The sequence below is a fragment of the Trachypithecus francoisi genome, unplaced genomic scaffold (genome assembly GCF_009764315.1).
Source record: "Trachypithecus francoisi isolate TF-2019V2 unplaced genomic scaffold, Tfra_2.0 Lachesis_group13, whole genome shotgun sequence".
Classification (NCBI taxonomy): Eukaryota; Metazoa; Chordata; class Mammalia; order Primates; family Cercopithecidae; genus Trachypithecus; species Trachypithecus francoisi.
The window spans coordinates 75,049,466-75,059,588 of NW_022681458.1; the positions used below are offsets into that span (position 1 = coordinate 75,049,466).

The following is a 10,123-nucleotide window of genomic DNA, read 5'->3' on the forward strand; positions in this document are numbered from 1 at the left end:
TAGATCACTTGAGGTCAGGAGTTTGTCACTGGCCTGGCCAACATGGTGAAATCTGTCTCTACTAAAAAATAAAAAATTAGCCAGGTGTGGTGGTGGGTGTCTATAATCCCACCTACTAGGGAGGCTGAGGCAGGAGAATCACTCTGGGAGGCAGAGGTTGCAGTGAGTTGAGATGGCACCAATGCACTCCAGCCTGGGTGACAGAATGAGACTCCATCTCAAAAAATATAAATAAATAAATAAATAAATAAATAAATAAATAAATTAGAATAGAATAGAATAGAATAGAACAGACCAGAATATGGTCTTGGTAGGACTGGTAATCAAAGTGCCCAATGATCCACTGACTACGGCATGGTCATGAAACCAAAGCTAGTAAAGTCACATCCATTCTAGGAATTTGAGACTGAAGCACAGAGACACATGAACAGAAAAGTACTGATGCTGATTTAGCCCATCACTGATGGTACCCAGAAAGGACTTCATTATTTCCTCTTATGTTCTCTGCAACCATTCTGTTTTCTCTCATTTTCTTTTGATTCCATAAGCTTCAAAATACCTTCCTTTGTTGTGGATCTTATTCTTTAAATTAGTCATGATTGACTTCTACAGCATGCAACTGAAGAATTCTGTAAACACTAATGAAGAAACTTAACAGAAGTTTAGGAGTATCTGTAGTCCACCTTGTTTTCATTGTCTTGATCAACCTTTAGATAGGATACTTGTAATTTTTAGTAGCCAATGATAATGCTTACTGTGCCCAAATTATATTCAATGCACTCAGAATAAAATGATGAATATGAGCCTCTTTCTTCAAGAAGCTTTCAGTCCACTAAAGGAGATGAACATAAACTAGGAATTTCTATATTGAGAGAAGTCTTCTAAATAGGAGAAGACACCAATGTTGAATGTACTTCCTCTATTTTCCATTTACTTGTAATTATGGTATTTTTAACTTAAAGTTGTTAACTTTTATAAGGTAAAATATTTTCCCCATTATGTTTCTGTTTATGGAGACTTTATTTGCTCTTAGCTTGTTTTAGAGTTTCTTTATGTTTACTCTCCCTTCATCTGATATTTATTTAGAATGCAGTGTGAGGTAGGGAGTTTACATTTTTCACAAAATCATTATTCAGTTTTCCCAGAACCATATATTAATCATTTTGTAGTTCCCCACATATTTGTGATTATTTCATATTGTGCTTTATTTTCGCATATTTTACAGTTTGCATCTGAGGTAATCTACTCTCTTCCGCATGTTTGTCTGCATGTTAATCATCACTTGTAATACCTTTAAATACTTGAAAGTGCAACTTCCCTTAATGCATTCTTTATGTTAAAATCCTTTGCTGGCCAGGCGTGGTGGCTCAAGCCTGTAATCCCAGCACTTTGGGAGGCCGAGACGGGCGGATCACGAGGTCAGGAGATCGAGACCATCCTGGCTAATACGCTGAAACCCCGTCTCTACTAAAAATACAAAAACTAGCCAGGCGAGGTAGCTGGCGCCTGTAGTCCCAGCTACTCGGGAGGCTGAGGCAGGAGAATGGCGTAAACCCAGGAGGCAGAGCTTGCAGTGAGCTGAGATCTGGCCACTGCACTCCAGTCCGGGCGACAGAGCGAGACTCCGTCTCAAAAAAAAAAAAAAAAAAAAAAAATCCTTTGCTGTTATAACCTACTTGTTATTCTAGATGACCTTTAGAATCTCTGTAAATTTTACAACAAACTCTACGGAATTTAACTGTGATTGTCTATATGTATACATGTGAATATACATATATATTCAGTATTACTCTTTTTCTCTACTTATTTACATGTATTAAAAATGTCCCTTAGGAAGCTTTTGCATTTTAATAGTTTCTGATTCTTGGCTTATCACGACATAAAATCAGGAGACATTTTCAGGCAGCATTGAAACAACTCTTTATAACATTTAAAATATAAAGTTTAGCCAGGCGCGGTGGCTCATGCCCGTAATCCCAGCACTTTGGGAGGCCAAGGCGGGCAGATCACCTGAGGTCAGGAATTCAAGACAAGCCTGACCAGCATGGTGAAACCCCATCTCTACTTAAAAAAAAAAAAAAAAGCCAGGCATGGTGGCAGGCACCTGTAATTCCAGCTTTTCGGGAGGCTGAGGCAGGAGAATTGCTTGAACCTGGGAGGAAGAGGTTGCAGTGAGCCAAGATCACGCCACTGCACTCCAGCCTGGGCAATAACAGTAAAACTCCATCTCTAAATAAATAAATAAATACATAAATAAAATAAAAAGTTTAAAAATGTATATATGTTATATAAATTCTATATATACATATGTTTATAAATAACATATACATATATGGTGAGAGAGAGACCAAGAGAGAAAGAAGGAACCAACAGAGGGAAAACAATGACTATTTTTAGCTGCCTTCAGTAATTTCAGGATTGGCCTATTTTGTATTTTAGTCAGCAAAGCTAGAAACTAAAGATTATCTTTTATTTCTTTGCATAAGGGAAATTAGGCCAAAATAATGACTAAAATAATTTTATCAATGCAATCTATTATTCGTTAGTTGTTGCTGTTTTTAAAATACAGCACCTCTCCTGTTTATAATTAGCCATGTTCACTCAAGATAAATCAATATGCATTACTCATATTTTTCATCTAACTCCTCAAAAATTGGAATTCAAGAAATCAGTGATGCTATCATTATTTTATAAAAATAAAAACTAAAGTAGTGATGAACTATGATACATACTCACCAGCCCTATGACTGGCATAGACAGATACAGAATTGAGTTCATATGAACTATTAGTACATATGCCCTATTCACAAAGCCGTGGTACATTTGTGAACATTTAGTACAATTCTTCTCGTCTACTGGTATCTAAATTTACAACTAATTGGTTGCAAACAACCTCTACCTCTGGCAGTTGTTTTTGCCTGAGTGCTAGGGTCCTAGAAAAGTTACCCACACGTCTTACTGTTCAGTGAGGAATTGATTCACCCCTGATGTCATCTATATGTGTCAAGGAAACATCTCATAGCCAAAGACTAAACAAAATGATAAGTACAATTACTCACAACTAAGCGCAGTATATCAGTTATAAACCATCTCTTCTGTTTCAAATTAGTATTTTAGGAGAATGATATGTCTCTTCAAACTCCTGTGGGAGGTGTTTTCTGATAGAATCTAGCAATAGGTTTGTTTTTTCCTTTGAGAACCAAGAAAGAGGTTTTTAATTGTTTAAAATCGTCTCATTATCCACGCAAGTTACCCCTCTCTACCTAGTTTTTCTTTTTGTTTTTGTGTTGTTCTTTAAAAAAAAAAAAACAAACAAAAAAAACAAAAAAAAACTTAGAGCAGTAGCTTTTAAATTTTCCTAAGCATTTGTTTTCTTATTTTGGAACATTCAGGAAAAACAGTAACAAAAAAACTGCACAAAGTTTTGGTATTTTCTGGAGTCCCTGAAGTTCACCTGTCAATCACATTTTAGTCCAAAGTGATTGACCTTGGGAAATAAAAGGTCCTGTAAGAAGAGGGAAATAAGATATCCTATTTCAGCAATTCTATTCTATCAGTTCTATTCTATAAACTAAATTCTATAGAGCCTATAAATATATGTATATGGAGTATATACATCTGTATGCTATAGACATAAAGAATGAATTAAATACAAATATTTTACTTACAAAGTTACCTCCAGCCTTATAAACCTTAGATGACATCTCTAAATGTATCCCAATTTCTCATTTTCTTGGTCCCAACATAATATTAATACAATGCAATAGTATGTCAGATATTAAAATAATAACATGCACAAACTAGTCATTTCTCCTCATATTATTTATTTTACAAAATGGAGAACTGTTTAATGAGCAACTGGCAAATAGTTAACTTACATACTTCATTGTTAACAAATAGTGTTTCTAGATCTTCTACTTAAACTGAACTGGCAATAAATACCAACTTCCTGGAGTAAAGTTCTTCCTTATATATAGAGGAAGCTGCACGAATCACCTAGGTTCTTCCCAGCATTAAATACCTGATTTTTGCTTAGCTCTCATTAATAGTTTCATAATCAGCTGGAGTATGCTAGATATGGTAACCATTTGTGGGTTTACTTGTGGTTTTAAAACATTGTTTTCCTAAAGTTTTGCATTTAGGCAGAAAGAAGAAAAACTAGGGCAAAAAAGATAAAGGCTTAAATGAGTGGTGAATGCATTCTTGAATCTGGAGAAATAAAATATTGAGTTGACAATGTCAGAAAGTCACCATCCCCTAAAACTGGGGTGGGTAGCAGCAATCTTGAAGGTTTTTCTTGAATGATGTACCCTGAACTATTTTCCTGTAATCACACAACCTGTGAATCAGTGGGCACTAATTCATTATGTGCTTCTTCGGAGCACAATTTCAGCTTCTGTCTAATACGAAAATATTGTTAGCAAACAGGTTTTTGAAAGTCAAGCTAGGGTCCATTCTTCATAGAAGGATAAGTAATAATTCTGAGATGTAAGCTAAAGACCGTAAATAAAGTAATGAAATAGAAGCACAGAAAGCGAAACTGGAATCATAATTGTACACTGTTTTTTGCAAAAAAGAATAGAACCTAGGATCTAAGTAAAATTTGGCAAAGTTTGATCTGTAATTGGACTGACTACATAAGCAAATCTATTTTTAATTAAAGACAAGCTTACTTGAAAATTGTTGTTTCAGCATTTCTTACTAGATGATCAGATCATGAGTCTTTTTATTCTTTTGATGCATAAACTTTAAGGAAACTTTGACCTCAAAACCTAGTGTTTTTTTTTTTTTTTTTGTCAGTTTTTACAAAGGTATATAAATGTGATACTTTCATGTGGAAGAGAAAGAAGAATTCTCATTACAAATATGCTTTTGAATCTTTTCTAACTACTAAAATTCGCTCATCCCCTTTGAATGAAGTTCTGTAGATGATTTTGTACAGTCATAAATACTGTTGTTATTTTGTTTAAATGTTGCTAATTTGGAACCATTATGTTAAAAGATAATGTTGTCCTCTAGTTCCTCTGAAAAATATTATAATTTGATTTTAAGGATATTTTAAAGGACAGATATCTTATCATGTTATTGCTGAATAATCATCTTTAGATCTCTCTTTTTTGCCTCTAACCCTCACATATTACGCAGTGTTACTGTTCTCATACATAGCTTCAAGATCAATGTAAAAAATAAAAAATAAAAAAAAGGATCAATGTGTATTATTTTTCCTTTCTTACACTAATTTGTGTAGGTGTATATGAGTGGGGATGTATAAGTTGAAGAGAAAATGAGATGGAAAGAGATTGGTCCATGAGATGTACAACTTAGAAAAAATAGGTTGGTAGGAGATAAATATTCTATATAAGTTATCCCTATACTTTTATGATCTATTGCACCCCAATAGAATATAAACTGCAAAAGGGTGGGGATCTTTGTGTGATTTACTCATACAAGTATTCATTGAATTCATACAATACTGTATGTATTCATTCACACAGTCAAAGCAAACAGAACAGTATTTTGCATATAGAAGGAACACAGTACAATTTGTTAAATGTTACTTGAATAAACCAGTATCATAATAATAGATTACTAAAAAGAATGAGCATATTCCTTTATGACGCACATTCATCACTCAGAATAGATTAGTCAATTTGTTTCAAATGCAGCATGGCAAAATTCCTTCTGAGAACCTTTCTAGTATGCATGTGTTTTTGTGTGATGAGAGAGAGAGAAAGAGACAGACAGAAAGAGACAAAGAAAAAATGAGAATGAACTTCTGATTGACTAATCAGTTGAAGTTTTTAATTCCCCTGAAATTGTTGGTTTTAGAAAAAGAATGATTTCACTATTAATAAAAACAAATTGCTACAAACCTCACTTTCTTACCCATTCATGTACAAACACTAATCGTGACTATCTGACAAATTAAATAAGTTTGTATTTCATAAAATAATTGTATCTATTAGCATTGCTATTCATATTGATGTGATCTTCTTAGAAAAGTTATCTGATGAGTATTAAAATTAAAATCTTGTACAAGTCAAAAAGTGAATTTAGTGGCCTACGGTCTTGACAAGTTGACATTACTTGTATTACTAAAATTCATCTAGAATATATGGCAGTCTAAGCTCACCAGCTGCCCTAAAGCAAAACAAGTTAAAGCTGAAGTACATTTGCAGAAATGGTACAATTTGAATTGCTTGTATAAACGAAGCGGCTGGCACTACCCATTAGCTCCCAAAAGGCTGTACCCACCCCCAACCCCAACACTCTGCATCATTTATGTTTATGCTTAAACATATTTCCTATGGCTTTATCCTAATATTTATGACTATTGACACAACTCTCTGCACTTGATTATATCCGTCCTATTCGTTTTAAAATTAATTATCTAAAAAAAGATTTTCTCCAAGTTCCATACAAACACACACACACACACACACACACACACAAACACGTGCACACATAAAATGAGCACAAAGGCTCTTAATTCCATTTTAAGACTTGTGGCTTACTCCAATACATAATGCAGTGGATTTATAAAATGTTACTTGATGTCAAGGTGAAAAAGCACTTTCTTAGTCAAGTTGTTAAAAATTTCCTTAGAAGTTCCATTTTTAGTATTGGCTGTTACTAATAGCTCAGTTTTCATTTAAGTTTATTTTAAAATGGTTAATTAATAAGTATAACACGCTTTAACCCTATTTTCCCCATATCAACCTATGAAGAAAACAAAAAAGTTTTACCAGCCCATAGTATTGCATAAAAGAAACACAAAACTAAAATAAACTGCTTAGCCTGTTTAATAATCTTAACAAAGTCCTGAAGGTTTCAATAACTACAATATTGCAATATTAAAGTAATCACCTGGAAGCAGGTAAAGTTTGCATAGAAACAACAACCACAAACTATACACTTTCTTTAATCATATCAGAAAACCACACTTTTAAGACAGATACGATAAATGCTAAGAAGAAAATACTTAGCACCAATTTTTTACTAGTCCAAATGCAGTATGTGTGACTAAAATAATATTTAAAAATCCATTTACAGCACAACAATTAAGTGATGAAAACCATGAGACCATCTTTGGACCCAAAACTAACATCACTACTAGTTTATCGTAAGTTATTAATCTGCTTTAAAATAACTTAGTTATTAAATTGGGAGAAAACAGAATCTTTACAATGAAAACTAATAATCGAGAAATGCCTGACATTTTTGGACAGCTCCCTCCTGATTTTCTATTGTATTTCTATTACGTGCCTTACTTTCATTTTCTCTGTTTTACCAAACAAGAAATGAGCCCAATCAAAGTGGTTTCTGCGATTTGGTTTTGGGTATTTTTGTTGTGTTGTGATTTGTTTTGTTTTGGGACAAACGATCCCTCTAGTGAAAGAGATTACGGAGCTACCTAACAAGAAAATTGCTGTCCCCAGTTCAAGATCCGCCTCCCTGTACTGAGCCAATTTTTGTTTTACCAAAGCTGGCAAGCAAGGAGCTAATGTTCCACCTCCATTCCCTGCTGCAACCCCATCGCCAGTGAAGGACCGGAGCCTCGCCCCATCTGAGACACGGTGGGGAGAGCTCCTTAGTACTGAGGTATTTCAAGAACTTTCCTAAGCAGATACTCCCACGGAGACAAGGAGCCACATAGAAAACAATCGCCAAGAGTAAGTTTGTGCGTCCTGAACAGGGATGCAGAGGCCACTGCACTGAACTATGGAGATTCGGATTTAGCCCAGTAGCACCATCCATTTGCAGCAGCGCACAGAATTCGCCTTCTGCGGAAGGCTTTGCAGCACGGGTGGAACTCTCAATAGCTTTATCAGATAAGATAATCTAATATGAAACAAAAACGCTCTGGAGGCAGCTGGGTACCCTAACCTGGTTACCCTGCGTGGTTAACGTGCCCTATGTCTGATGGCCCAGACCCCAGCGGGCCTGAACTTTCTCGGAAAGCGGAGCCGCCAGGCATTTGGCAGCTGCCAGGGGCGCACCAGGCCCGGTCTCAACCTGGGAGGTCACGCGGGCCAAGGTGGCCTGGGGAGGCAGTGGCCCCACCTGGACGCCGGGCCGTCGGGCGTCCGAGCCCCGCTCCACCTCCACCGAGCTGTCCCGCTGCGCCCTACGCCGCCACCAGGCAGGAGGAGCCGCTGCCAGTACCTCAGAGTGGGACTCTCCATCCTCAAGTCTGCGCTCCAAAAAAGTGTAGCAAGCCTCCCACGCGGGGCTTCAGACACCTAAAAGTCGCCACTCCTCCAAGAATATCCTCCACCCCCAGCCCCAACTTCTTTTTCCTCCTTTTCTTCAGCGACGTGGACCACCAGTTACTTTCCCCTCTCCTCCTTTCCCCTCCGAAGTCCTCGGGGCAAAGTGGGACTTTGGGGAGCCTCGGTGAACGCGCCTCTCCCCTGGCGCGCCAGATCCACAGCTCCTTCTTTTCATCACCACAATAAAGTTCAATTTGCTCGGTTCTTTACCAGCCACAGTGGACTTTCCCGTGCGCTCAGTGCGTTCTCCCTACCGCCGAGCCAACAGCATCCTACTCACTCCAGCCCAGCCTGGGTTCTTGAAGGACGTCGGGCCACGCAGAGGGGACCCACTGTTCTCGCTGCAAAGTGCCCCAAGCCGTGCGCGTGCACACATCCACATCCACACTCACACAATGCCATCCCCGCGCTGTCAAAGTCTGTCAGCGCGGAAGGGAGAACGCACCAGCTGGAGCCGCACGGGCGCGGGCAGCAGCCCAGCCCAGCGTCGGGACACGCAGTCCGGGTCCCAACACCTTTGTCGGGATGCCCCGGCCACCACGAGCCTCTTAACCCCCAAAGACCACGCCAGCGTCCCGGGGGCCTTGCAGGCGCTGCCGGACAGGACCTTACCCGTGGGGCGCGTGGTCTCCGGCTGGTGGGCTGGCGCGCGGGCCACAGGGACGCTGCAACCAGGGTCCCGAAGATGCTGCTGCTCCGCTGCCGCTGCCCCGATCCCCGGCGCCAGCATCACTTCTCTGACGCCCCCGCCTCCTCGTGCTCCGCTCTCTCGGCCGCCCCTCCCCGGCGGCCGCCTGCAAGACCGGGAGCGCCGGCGGCGCGGCGGGGTGGGCAGCAGCGGAGGCGTCGGCGGCGCCCGCGCGAGCTCGCCCAGCTGCGCTAGCCGAGCAGCCGCGGCGGCAGCCGGAGCACCCGAGCCCGGCTGCGCTTCCCCGGCGATGGCTCTGGCCTCGGAGACTGACAACGCCCGGCAGCCAATCGCTGCCTCGCCCCGCGCGGCGGGGGGAGACCAATCAGAGCGGAAGGCCCAAGGTTTTCCTCCGCCTTTGCTCAGCGGGCTTGTTTCCGGGAGAGGCAGCGATGCTGCTGTGGTTTGGGATGGGGGAGGCGCGGGAGGATAGCAGGATGGGGGACTCGTGGCCCCTTGAGCCTTAGGTGAGGAGGGAAAGCCGGGCCCGCAGGGGTGGGCCTGGGGCGCTTTCTGACCGCCAGGAGCCCGCTGCTTGGCAGAAAAGGGCGCCCCGGGGTGACTCTGTCTCCAGAGCCTCGTCCAGGCGGTTCAGCGTCTTGGCATCGCTGGGGTGAGAGGGGAGCGGGGAGGGGTCGCGGGACCCGAGTACGAACGGCGCAGCTGGAGAGCGAATCCCAGGAGGTGGTCGCCGCCTTGAAGGAATCACGCGAACAGTCACCAGACAGCGCCCCCGTCCTTCTCCCTTTGGCAGCTGAAAAGAGGAGTACTTCTTAGGCTCGGAACCACTCCTCATAGTAATCAGCCCCGAAGTGTCCCCAGCTAGCAAAGAGGCACACGGGGAAATGTCGGAGTTGTAGGTAGAGTGGACCTTCCCTGTCTTCCCTCCAAATAAACGCCCCTGACCTCCCCACTCCAAACGCAACAAACAAACAAAAAACCTTGAGAATGGGGAAAGATAATTTAAGCAGCCAACCTAATTGGTTTGCTTCCTTTTTTCCTTTTTCTTTGGATAATCAAATCTGAATGTTCTAATGGCCTTTTGTGTGTGTGTGTGTGTTGGACTCAAACACTAGTGAAGTAATGTTATTTAGTAATAAAAGATAAAGAAAACAAAAGCCACAAAATCTTTTTCTGCACCACTCTCCCCTAAATTGTAATG

The 10,123-nt window shown here is 40.8% G+C and overlaps 1 protein-coding gene across 1 annotated transcript in view; it reads right to left on the reverse strand.

Moving 5' to 3' along the window:
- Positions 1-9,757, reverse strand: part of LOC117094206 (translation initiation factor IF-2-like) — a 210,476-nt gene extending 200,719 nt beyond the window's left edge. Inside the window, exons 1-2 of the mRNA XM_033229410.1 lie at positions 9,480-9,757; positions 8,886-9,331 (exon numbers count right to left, since the gene is read on the reverse strand). Coding sequence (XP_033085301.1) covers positions 8,886-9,331; positions 9,480-9,757 — 724 coding nt within the window. The remainder of the gene's footprint in view (positions 1-8,885; positions 9,332-9,479) is intronic.
- Positions 9,758-10,123: the final 366 nt, after the last annotated feature.